General features: G+C 43.2%; 1 protein-coding gene across 1 annotated transcript in view; it reads right to left on the reverse strand.

The window, feature by feature from the left end:
• Hephl1 (hephaestin like 1) overlaps window positions 1-23,302 on the reverse strand; it is a 59,980-nt gene that overhangs the window by 20,571 nt on the left and 16,107 nt on the right. The window contains exons 3-12 of the mRNA XM_021173073.3: window positions 18,769-18,981; window positions 18,370-18,549; window positions 17,531-17,785; window positions 14,633-14,801; window positions 12,601-12,740; window positions 12,375-12,506; window positions 9,980-10,191; window positions 8,169-8,319; window positions 4,792-5,004; window positions 392-605 (exon numbers count right to left, since the gene is read on the reverse strand). Coding sequence (XP_021028732.1) covers window positions 392-605; window positions 4,792-5,004; window positions 8,169-8,319; window positions 9,980-10,191; window positions 12,375-12,506; window positions 12,601-12,740; window positions 14,633-14,801; window positions 17,531-17,785; window positions 18,370-18,549; window positions 18,769-18,981 — 1,879 coding nt within the window. The remainder of the gene's footprint in view (window positions 1-391; window positions 606-4,791; window positions 5,005-8,168; window positions 8,320-9,979; window positions 10,192-12,374; window positions 12,507-12,600; window positions 12,741-14,632; window positions 14,802-17,530; window positions 17,786-18,369; window positions 18,550-18,768; window positions 18,982-23,302) is intronic.

A 23,302-nucleotide genomic window follows, 5' to 3' on the forward strand; every position in this document is an offset into this window, starting at 1 on the left:
ACCTGCTTCACTTTTCTTCCGCTAAACACTTCATCTGCATTCTCATTAAAAAGTCTGTCTGTCTGTCTGCCTGTCTCTCTGTCTGTCTGTCTATCCATCCATCCATCCATCCATCCATCCATCCATCCATCCATCCATCTTCCTCACTCATGAAGTAGACCAGCCACAGTAAGGGGACTAGAGGTATGGGAATCCACTTTGGAGCCCTTAGGATGACCTCTGACCTACTTCCAGGCGAGGAGACAGAAACGTCTCTCATTTTCTGCGCTCATAAGGAAGTCTCTGCCTGTGGAACTATGCACATAGAGCCCGGCCGCTTGGTTTGCACGGGTGCTAAGGCCCACAGAGCATGCGTATTCCCACCGAAGAGCCGTAGCTTCGCCCATGGTACCTTTCCCCTCCTGCGTCCAAGTGCTGCTTTTCGAACTCCCAGTTTTTGTTAGGGGCATAATCCCATTCTACCTCTTCAGCGGCGATGAAAAAGGTTCTTAGCATCCCGTAGGGCGGCTCAGAAGGGTCCCTGTTGCCACAGCTGTTGACCTCATAGATCTGACCCATGCCTCTCGTGAAGTGGTGTAAGGTGGAACAGAACACCTTGAAAATACCTGAGGAGAAAACGCTTGGCATGGTGACCATGACTTGATATTTCTGGTAGTGGTGATAGTACTAAACTTACGTATTTTATTCCCATGTCAGTAACCAGTAAGATGGACTTTTAGAATACTGATCTTAGCATTTGAAGTGTAAATGAAGAAAATACCTAATTAAAAATTTTTTTTAAAAATTAAAAAAAAAAAAATACTGATCTGCTGGTAGGCATAAAGCAGAGCTTATGGGGAATAAGTTACTTTTTTGGTTTTGATTCTAATAATTTTGGAGGGAAAATACTATAAAAATTTCATTTGTCTTAGGGGAAAAAATCAGGATATTGTTACCAAGAAAGACGTCTCTGGATCATCCCTGTTGACACACCCCTTCTTACAATCAGTCACTCCTGGAAAATTACTGATCCTAATGACTCTCTCAGCCCTGCCCAGTTTACAGGGAACTAATTACCTATGAGATGAAAGACTTAAACAATGTTCAAATTAGGCCACGCTTAGGGATTCTGCCCTGAAGGATTTTGTAAATTATAAAGCATTATGCATGAGTCAAATCAATCACGCCACTACAGCCTCCAGCCAGGGGAAGCTCCTGAGTATCATGATCTAGGTAAAAAGAAAGAAAAAAGATCAACTGCCTTTCTCCTAGCAGACCAACAATGACTTCTGACAGAAAATGATGTAACTTAAAAACTACATTTCTAGATGTGTTGGCATTTTTCACCAGACAATTATGTGAACGGAAATCATTGAGGATGTTAACTGTCAATGAAATTATTGGATCAATCTCCCCATTCTCTGACAGACTGCTCCTAGAGGCGAATGATTAAGGAGCTTGTTCGTAACCACCCATAGGTGTAGGGAGGGCCAATTATACTCACTTTAGCTGATGTCTAGATATTGGCATCACTTCTGCATGACCAAAGCCACTTAGTTCTATATGTCTGTTGAACCCACTTTGAACAGAATCCCAAGAAGACAAAGTAATCCAAATGTATTATTAGTATTATAGACCTAGGAAGATCTTTGTGAAACCTCAGAGAAGACACCTGGGAGAAAGACCTCTCTCTACCCAGGCTTGTACCAGACAGAACACAATCAAGAGGTCTCTGTAGCTCCTCAAAAGCAGAGCCATTATCTTCTCCAGGAGCAAAGGGAAGCAATGTCTTTCTGTCTACCATCTGCTGGAGACATCTCCTTCCCTCTCTCCTTCTCCCCCTCTCTCTATCCCTCCCCCTCTCTCCCCCTCTCCCTCCTTCCCTCCTCTCTGTCTCTGTCTCTCTCCCCTGTGTGTGTGTGTGTGTGTGTGTGTGTGTGCGTGTGCATGTGGAGACCAAAGGATAACTTGAGATATCTTTCCTCAGAAACACAAACATTTTTTGAGAGACAGAGTGTTTTGCCTGAGACCCACTGCTAGGCTGGGCAATGGGCCTCAGGGATCTCCCTATACCCATAGCTACAGCACTAGGGTTACAAGAATGTGTCAGCACATACAGATTTGTTTTTAATTACCTATTAAAGCAACTATGCAATATTTTATTTTTAAATGAAAGTATATATTTCATGTAATAGATTCTGATTACAGTTTCTCCTCCCAAAGCTCCTCCCAGATTCTTTCCAGCTACCCACCCATCCAACTACCCACCCATACAACAACTACCCACCCATACAACTACCCACCCATATAACTACCCACCCATACAACTACCCACCCATACAACTACCCACCCATACAACTACCCACCCATACAACTACCCACCCATACAACTACCCACCCATACAACTACCCACCCATACAACTACCCACCCATACAACTACCCACCCATCCAAACCATACCCTTCCTTTAATTAGAATAGAGACATCTAAAAAAAAAAATAAGAAGAAAAATAACAACAACAACAACAACAAAACAGGCTAGGATGAAACAAACTAACAGAAGAAAAAGAGGCAAGTGTAGGAACCATATACAGATATAGTAACATATATTTACAGACACAGAAATCCCATTTTAAAAACAACAACAAAACTGGAAACAATGTATATGCAAAAGCCTTTAAGGATAATAAGAAAACAAACAAACAAATACGAAAAATAAGAATAATGTCCAGACAAAGCATTATGAAACAAGATGCGTGTAGATTCTTCACACGGGGGCTGGGGATTGAACTCAGGTCCTAAGCATAGACAGCAAGCGCCTTTCTAGCTGAGCTATGTCCCCAGCACTCACAGATCTCCCCAGCAACTCACAGGTAGGGACAGGAATTATTGGAACAGCCAGACTCACTTTCCTTCCCTTTCTTTTCTCTTTTTTCTCTTTTCTCTTTTCTCTTTTCTTTTCTTTTCTCTCTCTCTCTCTTTCTTTTCTTTCTCTCTCTCTTTCTTTCTTTTCTTTCTCTCTTTTCTTTTCTCTTCTTTTCTTTCTCTCTCTTTCTTTCTTTCTCTCTTTCTTTCTCTCTCTTCCTTTCTTTTTCCTTTCTTTCTTTCTTTCTTTCTTTCTTTCTTTCTTTTTTTCTTTCTTTATTTTTTTCTCTTTCTTTCTTTTTTTGACAGTCACAGATTTATGCTCACCACCAAAACACAAGCCAGAAGTCATCACTAGGATTAAGGTCAGAAGCCCATGGGGCATTTGAGTAATGATCCAAGCACTGGAGTAAGAAGCCAGATTGCTGCAGGTACACTAGTCAGCTCTGGGTCCCTGTTTGAAATGGTCCCTGTTTCTATGGATTGGAAGAGTTTGACTGTTCTCCATCCCTGCTCTTTTTTGGTGTATGTTTGAAAACTGGGGTTGTGCTCAATGCAGCCCTTGGTTTAGGTGATTTACAACCAATTGAGTACGTCAATGGAGACAGGTGGAACACTGTAGGAGAATTCCAAGACAAGAAATACAGAGCTTCTATTTGCAGGAAGCTCTTGCAAGGGTTTTGAAGTGTCAGTCTCAACTTCTTAACTGACCATATAGCCACAACTAGAATGAAGTCAAGAAGTGGAAAATTCAGGCTGGAGAGATGGCTCAGAGATTAAGAGCACTGGCTGCTCTTCCAGAGGTCTTGAGTTCCATTCTCAGAAACTACATGGTGGCTCACAACCATCTGTAATGGGATCTGATGCCCGCTCCTGGTGTGTCTGAAAGACAGCTACAGTGGTATACATATACATAAAATAAATAAATGAATAATAATAAAAAAGAAGTGGAAAGTTCATTGTTACATGAGGTTTCTATCAGGTGCTCATCTTGGAGAACATAACCACAGCTCTTACTAACACTGATAGAGAAGTTGGGAAGGAAACAGGTTGATTGCCCTGCAAAGTAGTCATCCTCACTGGTAGATAGCATATGCTCTTATGTGTTTGTCAGTATCTTTTTTGAAAATGTCCTAATGATCCCTTTAATTTGGACTCTCCAAGGAAAGGAAGAGGTTCCAGGAACAACATGGACTCTAAACCCAAGGCAGCTTGCTTGTAGAGAAGCAAGGATGCTCAACAGAATGGAGGGAAAAAAAGCAGCCTTCAAATAACTCATCCCCAAACCATGGTCCATCCCCAGGGGAAGGAAACCAGGCTCCAGAGACAGCTCAATCCGCAGCTCCGTAGCCTAACCCATCCACTAGGCTGCCCGTGCCAGGCAGGTGCTTCAGAGAATAACTCCAGCTATGTTTGTGCTTAATGAGAGCAAGAAGTATCTGGGGTTTTTTTAAACAGGGATTTCTCTCACTGATATGAATTAACATATTTGCCTAGTATTCCTGAGGATTCACCTCAGATTCATGGCGAGTCAGCCGAGGTTCACGTGAATTCACCAGAGGGTTCACCAAGGGTTCATCTAGGTTCACTTGGATTCACCTGAACTCCCCAGGGTTCCTTTGGGTTAACCTGAGGTTCATGTGAACTCACCTAGGGGTCATGTAGATTCCACTAGCTTCACGTGAACTTGCCTAAGGTTTATGTGACTTCCATGGGATTGTGAACAAAGCCATGTAAAGGACTACCAAGTTTGCTTCTTGGTTAACAACTCCTTTATCTTTTACACTCTATATCTGTACTGAAATAGCCAGAAATCTGATTCTAATAAAAACTATATCTGTTTCTAGAGTCTTTGCCGTGCCAAGGCCTACCAGCTTTTCTTGGATGATGATTTTGTGAGGTCAAGTCGGAATCTGAGCCCCTGCGATGGCCCTGGCAGGTTTACCTGAATGGTCTGGCTGCATGTATGCCGTTGTGGCCATATGGGGAAACAGAGCCAGGGAGTCACGATGAGTCCCTCGTAGGTGGATGGTGTTGCCTTGGAAATAAACTCCATGCATATCTGTGTCGGTGCCCATTCCAATCAAGTGCCAGGAAACTCTGTCCTTCTTGCACATGCTCAGGCCTGGCTGGCTGCCGTACATGTAGCCATTAACAGCTAAAAAGAAGGGAAAAGATGATGAGTGTCCTCTATGACTCTCTAGTTGTATGAAAAATACCATCTCAGAGCACGTTTTCAGTGTGCTCATGGGGGGGGGGATCTCAAGCATGTGAGCTGGATGTAAGATCCTTATTATTAGAGAATGGATACTACTAGAGAAAATGCTACAAGGTGGCTAGAACTAACAATAAATCTGACTATAGACTAAAATTATAAAACACATTAAAATTAGCAACACATTTTTCTAAGACCAGAATTCCAAGAATCACTAAAGAATAAATCAGGTTGTTTTTTGTGTTTTTTAAAAAAAATGACGACACTGTCAACACATAGGCATGTCACAAGAGCATCATCCTTATAAAAGAATGCCATTTGAGGAGTCTGGAGAGATGGCTCGGTGGTTAAGGGCACTGGCTCCTCTTCCAGAGGACCCACATGGCTGGGAACTAATCTGGCACACCCATTTGTAACTCTAGTCCCAGGAGATCCAACTCCCTCTTCTGGCTTCCATAAGCCACATGATACATGGGCAAACATGCAGGCAAAACACCCAAAAACATAATAAAATAATTAAAATATTTTTTAATATAGTGTTGATTGACTTCATTATCTTCCCATATTTGTCTAGAAAATTTTTGATATAAAATAATTTTCTTTGAGGTTCTTGTCTTATTATTTCCTTGTTGTGTGACTGCCTCAGTTATTAACTTGCTGGATTCAATGCATTTGATTGAGACACTCTCATTTGCAAATGCCTTTGCATTTGCTTCTCAAAGTTATCAGGTGTTCATAGATTCTGAGTAATTTGCAAGCGTTTCAGTAAATAGGCATTGCATTTGCAGATATGAGCAGTGGCGACAGATTGGAGTTTGTTAAGAATCGGTGTGTTTGAAAGGTTAGGACATATGTAAATAAGCCTGCTGTATGGTACCACTCACTGTCTTACCCCCCTGGGACACCTGAGAGGTCTGTGGGTTATGTGGACTTAGGATTGTGACAGTAATTTTCACTGATGGCCTGACCAGATTTGGAATCACCTAGGAGACACACCTCTAAGTGTGTCTGTGAGTACATCTCCAGAGAGGTTTACTGAGGGAGAAATGCCTACCCTGAACAGAACAAAAAGGAGAAAGCACCCTGATCACCAGCATGCCAACATTCCCCACTTCCCTCTCTCTCCCTCCTTCCTTTCCTCTCTCCTCCCTCCCCCCTTCTCCCTATTTTTTGCTCTCCCTCTCCCCCTCCCTCCCTCCCTCCCTTTCCCTCTTCCTCCTACTTCCTGCCTTTCTGACTCTGAGTACAATGTGAGCAACTGCCTCTTGCTCCTGGTACCATCTTTTCCTTACTATGATGGATGGTCCACTCAAACTCTTAGCCAGAATAAACCCTTCCTCCCTTAAGTTGCTTTTGCCAGGCATTTTGTCAGCAGGAAAGAAAAGAACAAAAGAAAAAAGAAAAAAGAAAAAAGAAAAAAAGACCCACCCAGCATCAAGAGAATAGCTAATAAAATGAATAAGCCCTTGCTTTCAGGGTAATCAGTTAGTTTTGCCTTGTCTATCAATCCCATACATCAATGGTAGCTCTCTAGGGCAGTGTCTTGAGAATGATTTTGAAGCATTACGTCCGATTCAGTATGGATGAATGTGAGGACTGAATAGCAGTGTTTAGCTGGTGAGTTCATGAGACTATAACTCATACTTGGTATCTGACTCCCAGCCAATGCCATGAGCAGGGAAGACTAGCTACCACACACAGGATGGTCTTCTGATATAACCTTCTTGTAAATAAAATTTCCTTTCATTTCTGTGTCTGTCAAGTGTACTTAAATTTAGGATTTTTAGTAGATTTGTAGTAGAAAGCCCTGGGGTGTCTTTAATAAAATCCTATTTTTAAAAGAGATATTGATAATATTTTTACCAGTAAAATAAGTCTTGTCTACAGAATTTGAAAGAGTATTACCACACTTGGCTGATAGAAGAGGATCTTTTCTGGCTCTAAACATGTATTTAATGCTTCTATTTCTCAACCTTTCATTCATTCTCATTCATAAATACCATTTGAATACACACAGCCCACAGCAGACCCACATATGAAGCACTTTATCCTTAGTGTTTTGGTTTTTCTTCCTTCCTTGTCATGCAAACAAGACTGGAACTCAAACCTAGTTTAGTTATAGCAAAGCTCTCCTGAAAGCTGATACCAAAGGTCATTGCTCCCTGAATTCCACAGGTCCAAGTAGGGCCTCTGTTTGTCCTCAGTACTGGGGATCATGGGAGTTAGTCACCTGGTTATTGAGGGTTATTGTAACCTTGGACTTTAGGGACTTCCTGAAGTAGGGAAGGATTTGGGAGCCTATTTATGCATTCTTTTATGTTGTTTTAAAGGGTAGTAAACAAATATTGTGCTTAGAACTGAAATGGGAGGCCTCATAGCCTCACATACATACATTGAAATGTTACAGTATGTTAGCAAGTTGGGTAGCTGCTTGCTCCTTGCATTCTGGTGTGTGGCCTCTAGCTTGCTCCTTGGATACATTAGGCAACATGGCTGAAACCAATAGACTCCCAGGCTAGTCACAGATAATCACTGGGTGGCTTGCCATTATGCCATTAATTCCAAATTAAGATGACATGGAACCACTTGTGTTTAGGAAATTAATCCTTGTAACAGGTGCACATTGTAATTGCTTTGGTATACTTAGGTGTGTGTGATCTTTCTCCAGGATCTCCTGTTATCAGGCTGGATATGGGATTTCATCAGTCATTTTCCATACTCTGGATCATCTGTGTTCTTTGCTACTTTAAATTCTGTATTGCTCGCTGGGCGTGGTGGCACACGACTTTAATCCCAGCACTCGGGAGGCAGAGGCAGGCGGATTTCTGAGTTCAAGGCAAGCCTGGTCCACAGAGTGAGTTCCAGGACAGCCAGGGCTATACAGAGAAACCCTGTCTCAAAAAAACCAAAAAAAAAAAAAAAAAAATTCTGTATTGCTTTGTGTACAGATGGCATGATGTTTCAGAAGTGTCAGATTCACAATATCTCTGGGAGCTCACGAATCTGAAGGCATGAAATTATTTACTTCCTGACCAGGAGCACTAACAAAGACACCAAAATCAGGCAGGCTCAGGTGCACTTCCCAGCTGCAGCCCAGCCTCTCGTACCATGCATCCGGTTGGATTTCACAAACTCCTTGTCTTCTTTGTCAACACTGAAGGGATGCCAAGTAAACTTCTTGATGTTTTCATCAAGATAGCTGCTGAAATTCTCATCAAAGACTGTGAACAGTAGGTAAAATTCCTTGTCTATTCCTTTCTAAAGAAAATGAAAAAACAAAGACATACAACATACAGCTTGAATTAGTTCTAAAATTCATGAAAATGCGTCATCAACATTAGCCATAGATTTACCCATCATTTCCTAAATCAGGACACTGAGTGTGGCCTGACCCTAGTCCACCTGTCTCTAACATGCCTGCTATCCATGCCACCCTCTGTGCACTCTCTCTCTCTCTCTCTCTCTCTCTCTCTCTCTCTCTCTCTCTCTCTCTCTCTTTCTCCCTCTCTCTCTCTCTCTCTGTTGTTGCTTGCCTCACAGGGCTCTTCAGCAATGCTCTCCTATTGCCTCTCTCAATGACATGTTGTAGGCTCAGTGGCTCCTCCCTACCCACCTGCTCTTCCTGTACTCTACACATTTCTGTCATTGTGTGTTGAGAAAAAGAGAGAGAGTGAGAGGGAGAGAGAAGAGGAAGAAGTAAGAAGTGGAGGAAGGGAAATAGGAAAGGAAGGAGGGAAGAAGGAACGAGACAGAATGTGGAATTTGGGAGTTTAATTGAATGGTTATGTGTAGGCAATAATGGTCAGAAATCAACTTTGTGTCACCTGACCATACTCTGAAATCCCTTCACCTCTGGGAGAGATACTGATAACTCACTGGAAAGAAACACTCTTCTCTAAGCCCCTCCCTCTCTCCACCTACCCAGAAGAACCCTGAGCAGGTTTCAGTCTACAGAGAGTCTGACATACACTCTAAGGCACATTTTACACTAATGGCTTTATCTGGGGCCAAATGCTTTTGTCTCTCTACTAAATATCAGGTACTTAACTGTGGGGTTTTATTTGTTTGTTTGTTTGTTTGTTTGTTTGGGGGGTGTCTTTTTTCATGAATTTTGAATAAGTAGTCTCACTAGGAATAATATTTGACTTAGCAACATCCTCTGTAAACTCTAATTTTTCACTGAGTTGTTCATTTCTAATTTTTCCACTAAATTTTCATTGAGTAGATATAACATGAAAAATGAAAACGAGAACTATTTTACCAGTAGCTTTTGGCCCTCTGCCTTTTTGGCTCAGGACTTGCCAACACAGTGAGGTGCAGGTAGGTTAGTGTACCAGAGAGGAAGGGTGAGATACCAAGTCCTACGTTCTGGTGACCTTCAAACTTACTAGGAATAGTTCCTTGAGTCTCACTCAGTGTCTCTGAGTCTCAGTTTCTCCATGCCATCTCTTTCTTTCAGCTACCATGATTAATTTCCAATGACTTACAGCAACCCTTAGTTTTGGCACAGACTGGAATCACCAGGAGATTCTGATGGGTCTGGTCTGGAGTGTTTGGATGCAGTGAGCATGTGCCCTGTGCCTCAACAGCAAGAGTGTTTGGATAAAAGATGCTGAAAATGTTCATGGATGTGCCCAAGTCTGAGAAACCTCACTCAGCAAAAGAGATCCAATCACATACCCATATAGGCCTCTGAAGTTTCCAGAATCAAGGCAACATACAGATAAGGAAGCCAACCAGATACCAATGACGCCACAAGCAGAAATCATAAGATATAGGTCAGAATCTTAAAAACAACCATAGAAGTTGCAGAAGAGACACTGTTTTGTTAGTGGCCGTAGCTGCTTAATCTCCAGCCACAATGCTGGTCCCTCCCACCTACAACCCTGGAAAGAGTATGGTGACATTGGTGGCCTACCTGTGTCCCATCGGCATTGAGCGTGCCCTTTTTGCAGACCAACAAAGGCCCCACAAGCCCAGCACTAGTGTCCTTGATAGGCTGGACCGCTGAGAAGTAAAGATAGGTCAGGCACGGGGGGTCCTCATCTGTCGGGCTGACGCTTTCCGGCACCGTCCACCTGTAGGTGAAGGTTTCACCTGGCTTGACGTGAGCCCCTGGTTTCAGAAATCCTGAGGATATAAATGAAACAGTTGCACACAGCCAAGAACATCAGGCTTGCCAGGCTGGATTCCCAACCCTGGCAGCTCTCTCTGATGATATAGTTCACAAAAAGAAGGCCATTTTTCCTTGCAAATTCTACCCAGAGATTCCCTGGGCTTCAGATGCTCTTTTATGAGGTAAAAGTTAAAACTGAAGTGTTTTCTTCTTAGCAGATTATATCCTATAATGTATTCATGCCATGTTTAGCTGATATTAAGAGAATTATAGTGATCCATTCACACAATTAAATACAAATCTGTAAGATACCACCAAACACCTTCTATGTGAAATATATCATACTCAGTCCTGCAACTGAGTCCTTGCCTGAATAGTTAGGCAAGAATCCTATCTCCGGGGGCTGGAAAGAGGGCTCCACAGTTAAGGGCATGTAGTACTCGTGCAGAAAACCTGAGTTCAATTCCAGCACCTGTGTATGAAGTGGCTCACAACTGCGCATAACTCCAGCTGCAGGAGATCTGATGCCCTCTTCTATTCCTAGTAGGGTTACACATATCCCATGTATACATGCACAAACACACATAAATAAAAATTTAAAAATAAATTGTTAAAACAGAGCCCTATCTTTAACAAGCTTAAAATATGAGGGGGCAGTGTGCAAGTTTAGCAATTAAACCAAACAACAAAAACAAGAGTGTGTGAGCACCTGCGCAGGGTTCTGCAAACAGGCAGCTCTGACTTCTCTGAGCTGGGAAAAGCTGTGAGCTCACTCTACATCTGACCTAACTGTGAACCGCTGCCCCCCATCCCAGTTACTCGGAGCATCTTGAATTGGGAGTGAGGAAGACAGGCAAGGGTGCAATGAGCACAAGAGACAGGGTGGGTCTGAGGGACATCTCCCTCCTCTTTTCTGCTTCAACCCTCAGCATCACCATTAAGCCCACTTTCCACTGCTCCTGGCTCCATTCTAAATCACAAGGAGTTCCCTCTGGTGGCCATGATGTCCAGTGCAGAGGTGGGACATATGCCAAATGCCTGGAGTCTCCCATGAGCAGTATCAGCAATGTAAGGGTAGTTCCTGCTGCACCTTGTGTGCACAGAGAGCCTGTGCTCCCTGCTCTGTGAGGGACAGTCTGTAGACATTAGCCCATAATACTGATTTTCAATAAATAACTACCGGTGAATACACACAGAGAACACAAGTGACATGGTTTTGTCAACTAAATGGTGAGATCAGATTTTACCCTCAGATCTCATCTCACCAGCAGAATCCCCTCCAACTCGAAGCAGACACGCTCTCCATGTTGGAGAACTGCATGAGATTATGGAATCAGTCTTTCTGTAACTGAGGGAAAGGCAAGAAATATTTCCTAAGTGATGGCTGTAGGCTTGAAGCCTGAATGTGCTCAGCCCTGTCTAAAGCCCTGTGAGGGTGTTGTTCTAATCTGTAATTGATAGGCAAGAAGAACTACATTCACAGAGTTTAGGAGCTTGCTTGGAATTGGGAAAAGGAGGACTAGAGACTTAAACCAAACTTGCTCCTTCCTGTCTGTATGGTGAATATACTTGTTTGTATGGGAAGATGCACATGTGGGTGCATTCATTGAGAGGTCAGAGGTCAACTTTGGACATCTTTCTCGATTATTCTCCACCTTATTTTTTGAGACAGGATCACTGAACATGTAGCTCAGTGATTTCTACACTGGCCACCCAATGAGCTTTAGGGATCTTCCTTTCACACACACACACACACACACACACACACACACACACACACACACACGTCGGGATCATTCACAATGCTCCCTACTTCTCCCATCTTTCACATGGGCACTGGGAATCCAACACACAAGCATCTACCTGCCAAGACATCATCCCAATACCTCTGTCTCTTTCTGTCTTTCTGTCTTTCTGTCTTTCTCTCTCTCTCTCTTTCTTTCTTTTGTTTTTGTTTTTTGTTTTTATTTTTTTTTCTGTTTTGTTTTGTTTTTTTGATACAGGGTTTCTCTTTGTAGCCCTGGCTGTCCTGGAACTCACTCTGTAGACCAGGCTGGCCTCGAAGTCAGAAATCTGCCTGCCTCTGCCTCCCGAGTGCTGGGATTAAAGGCGGGCACTACCACCGCCCAGCCTCTGTCTCTTTCTTAATCCTTTCCTGTCTCGTACTATTTCCTTAGGAACCTGGGTTGAGGCTTACCATCTACATTTGGAGCTGCATCTGATGCTTTGTCATAGAACACGCCATGGGGTAAGATGCTGTAGACTTTGTCAGCTTTGTTGGCAAAGGTCACTAGCAGGGTGTCACCCACCTCTGCTTTGATGACTGGACCTGGGAAACAAGAGAAGAGGATGAAAAGAGTTGAAGAAGTAAATCAGAGTGAGCAGAGGAGCACACCCCCTTCAAAACATCAGGATGCATGTACCAAGGATTCCGAGATGGGCTTCTGAATCAGAGGGCATCTTTCTTCTACTGAAAGTGGCATCAACATACTCCGTGTACCGAGCCTTCCAATATTTTCCTCCTATTCTGTTGTCAGCTTGTGTGAAGTACACTGCAGAGTCACTGTGGGAAGACGTGGGACTCTGAGAAGACATCCAGGCTCATCTCCAGATGAGTCCTCATGGAGTTCACTACTTCTCCCATCTAAACCACCTAAACACCACCCCTCCCCAGCAAAACCTGCACAGCAAAAACAGCACAACACCTAGGGATCACTGCCCGACAGCCTAGGAGCTGGTTCTCAAGTCCATTTCCCTCTTCACCTTTACACCTCACTCCCCTGAGGCTCCTCAACCAAAGAAGTCACAGAAAATTCCTCATTTACCAACAATGGGGGTCCAGAACAGTGTCTTAAGAAGCAATAAAGAGCTTCCTGGTTTCTCTATAGAGCAAACATCCCTGTCGCTCTCACTGAAGCCAATGACTAGGCTGTGTATATAATAAACTCTTTTATACCTGACATGCTTAAGAAGTGGAGATTGAGGCATGATGTCTAGTTAATCAGATGGTTTAAGCCATGGAGAGTTGCCTAGAAACTATATGCCTGAAACGCCTAATTTAAGAATGATACTGCTTATGATTCGTGCTAGCTCTCTGTGTTCTTAATGTGTCCAAGATGTCACTACCCAAGACTCTGTAAGTCACAAGTTCACAGCCACTTTTTAAAAAATCAACTTGAAAAGAGGCTAGGAGCACTGGCTGCTCTCCCAGGGGACTCAGGTTTGGTTCCCACCACCCACATGGTGGTTCCCAACTATCTGCAACTCCAATTCTAGGGGCTCTAACACCATCTTCTGGCCTCCACAGGAATCAGGCTTGCACTGGGTGCATAGACATACATAGAGACAAACTACCTATATACATAAAATTATTTTTATGTCAACTTGAAAAATACGATTTGCTGTGGAAGCCAAGAGACTCAAGACTGGGGAGGTGAAGATTTCAGTTAAGAGGCAACACTAGACTTGGGTTTCATAGCATTTAATTGAGCAGGGAGGCAAAGGACAGAGAGGCTGTGTAGCTTACACAAGAATGCCATTAGACCACAATGGCTTAGCTCCACAGAGTCCTGTCTTGTTCCCTCTCTGATACTGCCTTGAATGGGCAGTCTGTAGTCAATGCTTCAAATGGCCCTGATCACCATTGTTTGCACATAGGAGGTGCTAAGGAAATGTTTGATTAAAAAAGCAAAAAGTAAGTGAGTAAGTGAGTGAGTGAGTTAATGAATGAGTGAATGATAATGAATAACTGAGTGAGTGGATCTGTGAATGACTGGGAAGGAGGGAGTAACTAGGTGAATGAATGGCTAATCAATGGACAAGTGAATCCATGAATGAATAAATCTGTGAGTGAATGAATACATTAACTGAATGAGTGATGACTGAGTTAATGAGTTAGTGAGTGAATCTGTAAGGAGCCGTCCTCACATTCGCCATTATAAGATGGCACTGACACCTGTGTTCTAAGTAGTAAACAAACCATCTGCACATGCGCTGGGGTAGTTTCCCACCCCATGTGCTCTGCCTTTCCCGTGATGACAACTCTGGCTGATGGGCTGCAGCCAATCAGGGAGTGACACGTCCGAGGCGGAGGACAGTCCTCCATAAAAGGGAGGGGGCTCCACCATCTCTCTCTCTCTCTCTCTGGCTCTCTTCTCCACTGGCTCCTGATGGGGTAAGCAATAAAGCTTGTGCCGCAGAAGATTCCGGTTGCCCTGAGTGTGTTCTTACCAGGGGGAACAAAAGCGGCGGGCAACATGAATCCATTTTTCCTGAGTTTTGATCTAGCCAACAATCACAAATAACCACTCTCCCAGTTCTCAGCAGTGTCCTCAATAAGAATTGTAGCAGCTCTGACATCATGTGTCTGCCATCTGAGACACAATGAGATCACAGGGAAGAGCCTGCTGTACACTGCTCTGGAGAAGGACTTAGCAACACCAGCAGAGTTCTTACCTGCCAGATGTATTCAGGGGAAATCCAGTGAATTTATCATAGCCTTGGGGACCATAATCCCAGAGGACTTTTTCAGCCGCTATGAAGTAGCGCCGCTGTTGACCCTGCACCTTTGGGTGAGGAGCGTTACCCCTGCAGTTGCCCACGCTGTACTGTCCCAGCATACCAGCTGCAGAGGGAGGAGACACACAAGTCAAGGCATGGATGAACCGCCCAGGAGAAATGGAACAGGTTTGACCTCATCAGCATTTGAAACAAGTAGAAAATTGAATGATAAAAAAAGTTAGCAGCAAAGGGTAAGTAGGGGGAGTTAATACATTTACATGCAATAAATATTTAAAAATTTAAAATTAATCATTTTAAACATTAAAAAAATCCCCCAATAGAAAATGGGGGAGGGGGACAGAAATGGGTTGTTCAGAAAAGAAATGACACCAGTCAGTAAACAAATGGAAAAGTCCTATCCCAATTGCAATTATGCAGCACCATTGTTCACTGATAGCTGAGATACAATCTAAGAGTCATAATTCCCAGGGTTGTCAGGCAGAGGGAGGGCAGACAGGCTCACATGCTGTGGGTGGGTAAGTAACAATGCTGGTAGGAAATCAAGCAGTGTGGGTCTGAAGCTTAAAAAAATCCAAGTCTGACACGGGAATTCCAAATCCAGGAGTTTAGGAAGACAAGTCTGTAAATTGTTATAACAAATGGGAGAGCGTTCAGAAGTGCCAAGCGGCACAGGGGCGTCACTGGTCATCTTGCTGTGACATTGGAGGCATCAACACTGATAAAGTTACTCTGCTCACTCACAGGGAAACACTGATAAAATACATCAGTGAGTAGGGAAATGAACTGCGGGAAGTGGAAATGGACCAGCACCATCTCAGAAAGTAGAGCAATATCTCTCGGCTTTTTAAAAATCAAATTACAGGGCTGGAGACATGGCTTAGTGGTTAAGAGCACTTGCTGCTTTTATAGAAGACCTAGGTTTGGTTCCCAGCCCCACCTGGTAGCTCACAACTGCCTGTAACTCCAGTTGTGAGGGATCTAACTCCCTCTTCTGACTGCCATGAGTATTTTACGTACATGATTCACAGACATACATGCAGGCAACAACTCATATGCATAAAATATGAATAAATCTTTTTAAAACATAAAATTGCACAAATTTATAGTTTTGTAATATTTATGAGAGTATGGGCAATTCAGATTGGTCAATGTATAAATATCCATTTATGGCTACTACTACTACTAGTCAAACCAAGCTGTCATATCTGCTTCAAACGGCTGCTGTTGTCTTGGTTTAAATCTGGACTTTGAATTCCTACATCAGAAAGTTTCTTCCCAACTTTAAGAGCATGTGCTACATTTAGAATAGGAACCTGGGGACTGGAGAGATGGCTCAGCAGTTAAGAGTACTAGCTGCTCTTGCAAAGAAATCAGCTTCAATTCTCAACATCATGGTGGTTCACAACCATATATAACTCCAATTCCAGAGGATATGGTCACCCCTTCTGGTCTCTGTGGGCACCAGACACATATATTGCATAGATTTACATGCAGGCAAACACTCATGTACATGAAAATAAAGTAAATAAATCTAAAAAGAATTTGATCTTTCCATACTAGTATCCAAAACATATTAACGTATTGAGTATAGTTGGACTAACCCAGCTGACTGATACCAGAATTAACTGCAGAAGGGTAATAGGAACAAGAAAATGTTATCAACATGCCCTGAATGTCAGGACTCTACCTGTTAGCATCTGTGTGTAGTAGTAGCATCCACATTTAACCAGACATTATCCTTCTGGGTCTCTGACACTGGCATCTTAGCTTCCTCCTGCCCCCAGGGTATGCTCTGCATATGCCTGCTGATGTTGATATCCCGGGCACTGTACTGACCCCATACATCAGTAGTGTGTCTAAGGGTGTGGATACTGCACCTGCCTGCAGATACCCCATCATCTTCTCAGCCCAACCATTTAAGTCCCTTCCTGTAGGGTTCATCTACCTTCCTAGTCTCCCCCCTCACCCTTCCTTCACAAACCTCATGTCAAGTGAAGTTATTTTGGGTTGTCCCAAATAACCAAGACCAAGATATCCAGCAGGCACATAAGCCGGCTTTTTTTTCTTTGTAAAGCCCACCTCTCTTGAGCATGGAATATGCCAATGAACTTTTTTTTTTTTTTTTTTTTTTTTTTGGTTTTTCGAGACAGGGTTTCTCTGTGTAGCCTTGGCTATCCTGGAATTCACCAGGCTGGCCTCGAACTCAGAAATCCGCCTGCCTCTGCCTCCCGAGTGCTGGGATTAAAGACGTGCACCACCATGCCCAGCGCCAATGAACTTTTATCTCACTAAAAAGAATGTTCTTACAGAGACGTTTTTGGATCTGAGCTGAACTGGCACAAGGACTTAAAGATGAATGAAGGGAGATTCAAGGCTTGGGTGGGAAATTGACTCCTGTTCTTACCAAGTACTTTTCTAGGGTCAAATGTGAATTGTTTCATTTCCAGTCACTGGAAGAGAATATGAACTCTTTCAGTTTGTGTGGCCTTTCATCCCTTCTTCCACCCAGTTCCTCCCCACACATCTAGGCTCATGTTACAGTTCCATGGGGAATGTATGTCACCCACTTTGTGTACTTTGTAAATGTTGAAGTACTAGTTTCTAAGTTCCTTTAAGGCTTCAAATTAATCTTAAGAACATCATAATAAATATATAGAGAGGATGCTAAACACACACTGTGCTTTGCAGATGCTAAATAGTTAAGTAAATGTGATGCATATGGAAATCTACTTAAGAGATCCTGTGACCATGGTAGAACCCAGTCCTGGGCTGGTAGTCCAGGACAGTAGAACCCATCTCGAGCCCCTCCACACCAGCCTCCATTGAGTTTACCTTGCAGGTGGTCACTGACTTGGCAGGTTATCATCCATTTCCCAGGATTCTCCACTATCATTTCTGTTGTGAGGAAGGTAGCTGGAAACAGGTTGACAACATCTGCCCGGTGCCCTCTGGTGATGAAGGTGTTACCATAAAAATAGATGGAATGGATGTCTATCTCATTCCCCATCCCAAACAGGTGCCAGGACACAGATTCGCCAACACACATCTCAGGCTCAGGCATGTTTCCAAAAAGGAATCCATTGAGGGCTGCAAACACAAACACACCAGTGGAAGACACTCCCCTGCAGATGGGAGCAGGACCAAAGCTAGACAATCCATGTGTGGGTCATTGCTATAATGTTTTCCTGCAGCAATCCCCAATATAAAAATAATCCCACTATTTAGAGTGCTGAGAATAAGGGACTCTGAGCGCTGAGTCCTAAGTGGAACATCTTTACAAACCCTCTCCAGGAAAGGCTCAGAAAGCACTGTGTGATGAAGTGACTGAACAGGAGGGCACTGTGAAATGCTGCCTTCTGGATGAGCATGGTAGAGGCACTCTTGAGTGCCCAGCATCCATGGTATTGTACAGAGTTAACACTTCGACATCCCACCATAGATAAGGATATTCTATACCACTGTCTTGTCTGTCCTACCTAATGTAGCTTGTGTATACAGCCTTTCCTTTCTTTCTCAGACTATTGGGATTCAAGGTGTTTTGTGTCTTATACCAAATCACTGTCATCCAAATCCACACATCTTGAGAATAAGGTCTAGGGTTTCCATGTGTCTTGCTTCCCTGAAGTACTCATCATGCAGAACGCCTGTTATGCACCATGGTACACACTCACCATGCATCTTGTTGCTCCTCTGGAAAACAGCATCACTTTTGTCAACGGAATTTGGATTAGTGCAGAATTGCTTGATGTTGTCATCCAGGTACCAGCTCTGGTTCTCATCCACAAGAGTGAACATGATAACAAACTCTCGGTCCACATCAGTCCTCATCCCTGAGTATCTATTCAGTACACCTTTAAGGAACATTAAGAGTGTAAAGAAAACGCAGTTGGAGGTAAACTAAACCTTAGGGGTGGCCCCTCTCCTGCCAGCAGTGTTCAGTAAATGTGACAGGGATCACCTGCATTCCACAGTATGCAGGCAGAAGCCAGCTCTGGTGCAAATGACAGGATTGTACAAAAGTCAGGATCAACACACCTGGGAAGAAGCTTTTGGAAATGGAGACTGCCTACCTTCCTTACACACCAGCAGGGGGCCAATTAGCCCAGAGCAGATATCCTTAGGGGCATCAATGTGTGAGTGGTACACCCAGGTCAGGCAGTTGGCATCTGCTGGAGCAGGTGCATATTCTTCTCTCACTGGCCAGACATAGGTGTAGTTTTTGCCAGGGGGGACCATGTCATCTTCCTTGTTCCTTCCAGACGTCCCATCTGGATATAAGGCTCCTTTTAGAGAGAGAGAGAGAGAGAGAGAGAGAGAGAGAGAGAGAGAGAGATGACATTTAAAAACTCAGAGATTTTATGTTACAGTAAAGAAGGCAAAACTTTGAAATCAAATGTAAATGGATTTAAATGTATTTGCTGTAGAGCCTGAGGTGAAGATCACTGAGTTCTTAGTAACCTGGCTTTCACTGGTAAAGCTAGAGGCTGAGATCTACCCTGCAAAGACCAGAGAGCTCAGCAGGAAATGCACAGAATGCTTCTCCTAGACACAGTCTTCCTAATAAAGATGCTGGGTGATCCTGTTGTACCAGTCTAAAGGGTTTCAGTTCTCCTCACTTGTCATTGCCTTGAGATGACAGAGGAAACACTAGGTACCACTTGGAGGTCTAGTACTGACTCATCTCATCTCACAAGAGATGAGAAGGGAGGCTTGGAGTTTCTCCAGGGTTCCAGGGATATTACCATCCTGTGAGAAAGACTGGAATAGGTTTTAGGGATGTGTGGACAGCTGGAGACTAAAAAAGCAGTACCTCAAAGCAGTGTGAAGAATATAATTTGAGATCAGAATCCCCAGGCAGAGACCCAGGAGGGTCAACCCCACAGTAGGTAAGGTGTATAATCACACAGTAAGTAAGATGTGTAATCACACAGCAGGTAAGGTGTGGAAGGCTGCCCTCTGCTACATTTTATCACTAAGACTCCTGCGTGGAATTTTTCAGTTAAGGAAAGTTCAGTGCACAAAATAGTGTGACAATGTATGCAGAAGGCAAGTGACCAATCAGGGCACAGTGTCATCATCAGATAATAATGGATCAGCTTCATAATGAGATAGGCTCAAGGGACCCTGAAGGACCAGGAATTTCAGGTCTTTCCCTGAAAAGGACTTTCGCTGTTACTGAAAAGCACAGAGGCCAATTAGGGATAGAGATTGAGATGGACATGCTCTAGGTCCACAGCCATCACTCATGTGTCAAGTGGCTCATCCACCAACAACGCATTGGATATAGACCACATGCTAGTGAATGGGGTTTATATTACAAGTCAAATTCAAATAAGACAACAACCCTAAGGAGAGATACGCTCCAAATCTAATGTTATTTTCTTAACAAATTTTACCATAAATGTGTAGTTTGATGTTTGGAGAGGATATGAGAAGAAAACAGTATTTAAACCTACTGTACAACAAGGGTCATGGACTTGAGAACTGAAGCCAGGACTCCAAGTATGCTAGCTAGGCTCTACCACCGAGCTGCAGCCTCAGACACATATCTATTCTTCAGTGTAACCCAATCCAGTACACACCAATATCTATTTCTTAAACACTTTCCCACATAGGTGAGTGAGATTTAAAACAATTTATGTCTGACTTTCTATCAAAATTATTGAGAAGAGAGTCTCTGATACTTAGTCATTCAACAATTTCTTTTTGATACCAACTTTCAACAACTGTATGCTACACAACACTTAAAGATAAAAGCCAGAAATATCTGTTGATAAAGTCAGAGGAATTTTCCATAAAAAAGTAAGATATAAATTTGATTAGCTAGATCCTATCAGGAATAAGGTTGTATTTGGGTTATACTGTTAGATACAGACTTAGTGTATAATAGAGTAATATAAATAAGTTATATTATTTATTTCTTCTGTAAAAGGAAACTTAATAATTGCTAGTGAGCAGTTCTGAAAGAAAATCATGTAAGAGGCCATTTTATACAATACATTACATTTTCAGTCTTTTAAAAATGTGTTCTGCATTGTCTTTCAATAAGAGGCCAGGATATTTAAACAGGATTTTTAGGATTTTTATTCAGCATTAGACCACTGTGATTGATTACTTTTAACTTGATAAAGGATTTAATTTTACAAAGAAATAAAGTAAAGAGAAAATCCAGAAGGCTGCTCTCCATCAACGAACTCCCAGAGTTACTTTAGAGAATCCCTAGTTGATTCCTGCAGTGACCTTCTAGGCCTTTCCTCTTCAGTCTGTACTTCTAGCTCTTTCATCTCTGCCTGTTGTCATCATCATGTGTCTTCCCAAAATAAAATACAATGCTGGCTCCATCTTCCTGTGCCCAGCACAGCTGCCCTGCCTGACTGTCCCTTGCCACAATGCCACCCACCAGGAACACAGGTCATCTTGACTTTAAGACACCTGAACTTCATGCCTGTGCTTTGTGCTGACATCTTTCTATGTTGCATTTCTGATGTAAAATTTCCCAGAGTCTTTCCCAGAGTGCATGCCTGTGTTGTCACTCGCCAAGTCTGTTCTTTTGCCAGCCTCCTGCATCCAAAGCCACCAACAATCAAAGCCACAGGTCTGAAGTAAAAGCGCTACTCTCCCCTGACTCCCCTTCTTTTCCCCTCTGCTGGTTCTTACATTTGTCCATTCTGCCCCCTGTGCCATCACAGAACTCACCCTAACTGTCACCTATGGTCACTTCCTAGCTTGCTTTTCTGCATCTTTTGCCTCTCTGGTAAGAGTTCTCTTTCTCATTACAACTCCAGTGCTTTCGTTCCCTGCTCAGTCATCCTACAATTAATCTTTCCTGAAGACAGAGATGAAGGGCAAATGTGTTCTGTGTGGATCTTCACAATCAGCATGGGTTAGATCAAGCAACCCTGAACCCCCTGACAGTTCCCCAAGTGCATTCAGAGCAAGGGCAGCAAAGCCACTAAGATTAGACAACCTTGAGTCAAACCTCTCTACCATGTCGTAGCTAGACAGCCTGGCAATCTCTTTTTAAAAACATAATTTCAGACTATAAAATATGAAAATTATAATACCTACCACATAAAGTTATGGGGGCTTATGTGACATAACATCTAAAAGGGCCTGTCACTGAGCCTGACATATGGTAACTATCCAAAAAATATTGCTTGGTCATAACATTGCTCACTTTTAAAATATAAGTATAAATGGCAGCTGGTATATGCGTGTAAGTGCTTGATTTATCTATAGCTTTCATGTTAAACTGTAAAAGCCACAAACTAGGGCTTATTATTACTCACTGTACCCACAGGGTCTATACCAGTGCCTGCTGTGAAGGCTGCTCTACACATGTCTGTTGAAGAAAGAAAGACTCCATGCTATTGCCTCATGGTATCTTTATCCAGAGTCCTGTAAGGACGATGTATGGTTGGGACTGCACATGGACAGACACAGGAGGCAGATGTGACGGGAGTCCATCGATAGATATGGGACTTGACTTGAAGCTTCAACTGGGATTCCTGTTCTTGCTTTGATTATGAAACACATATGGGTATGAATCACAGTTCTTTGATTCAGAATTCACTGTGTCAGCTTTGTTCTGATGGAAACTTCTAGTGGCTACCGCTGAAATGGAGGGGCCAGAGCCCCCACAGAAAGGCTTGGCGCCAGTTCTCAAGAGGAAGGGTATCATTTGAGATCCAAAATTAAGCGTGAATATAAAGTAGGAAAGCGATGCTAGTCCCACGCACTGGTCGGCCTCCAAGCTCCTTTCTCTACTCTTCCCCTGGAAGAATGGCTAGGAGGTGCTGACTGTGTGGTCACTCATTGTTGCAGTCCTACTGTGCACCCAGCAGTGTCTGGTTCACAGTAAATACTAAGTGGCATTAAGCAGAGACCTCACGACTATAAAGCTTGTTCCTAGAACCAAGATAGAAACTTATTAAAGGAGAAGGAGGGGGCAGGAAATCCGATGACTCAAAGGCTGGAGGAGCAGGGAGCTGCTGGAATGCTCACAGGGTCTCTGGCCAGTTAGTTAACTGTGAAACTGTCTATATACAAAGAGAAAACACAAGGAAGGATGGCTCAGTGGTTAAAAGCACTTGCTACTTTTTCAGAGGATCAGTGTTTTGTCTCCATCAACCACGTCAGTTAGCTCACATCTAAGCAACTCCAGCTCCAGGTGACCTGATGCCTTCTTTTGGCTGACTTGAGCACACACACACACACACACACACTTAAAAATAAAACAAATATATATGTTTGAAGAGGAACTGTAAAAAGAGAAAGACAGAAAAGTGAAAGTGAGGGCAGCTGAAAACAGCTGGCGGGCATTGTCCAATCCACTGGCAGCACAGGACCATGCCTCAAGATGCAAAGCACAGCCTCTGCCCACTGACTTGGTGGCCAGTAAGCTGTGCATACCAGAGAGTCTAGTCTTTAAAGTAAAACCCCAGACTGAGTGAAGCATAATGAGCATACTTTATCAGGAAAACAGATCTGCAGCCTGGGCCTGGCACTTCTCTAAACAAAGAAAGCTAAAAGCAAGCAACCACATGGAAAAGGTCACAATCCAGACCTGGTAAAGTTTTTTGGACTGTCCACTTTTCAGAAGAG

The sequence above is a fragment of the Mus caroli genome, unplaced genomic scaffold, assembly GCF_978045245.1.
Source record: "Mus caroli unplaced genomic scaffold, Mus_caroli_1 scaffold_11, whole genome shotgun sequence".
NCBI lineage: Eukaryota > Metazoa > Chordata > Mammalia > Rodentia > Muridae > Mus > Mus caroli.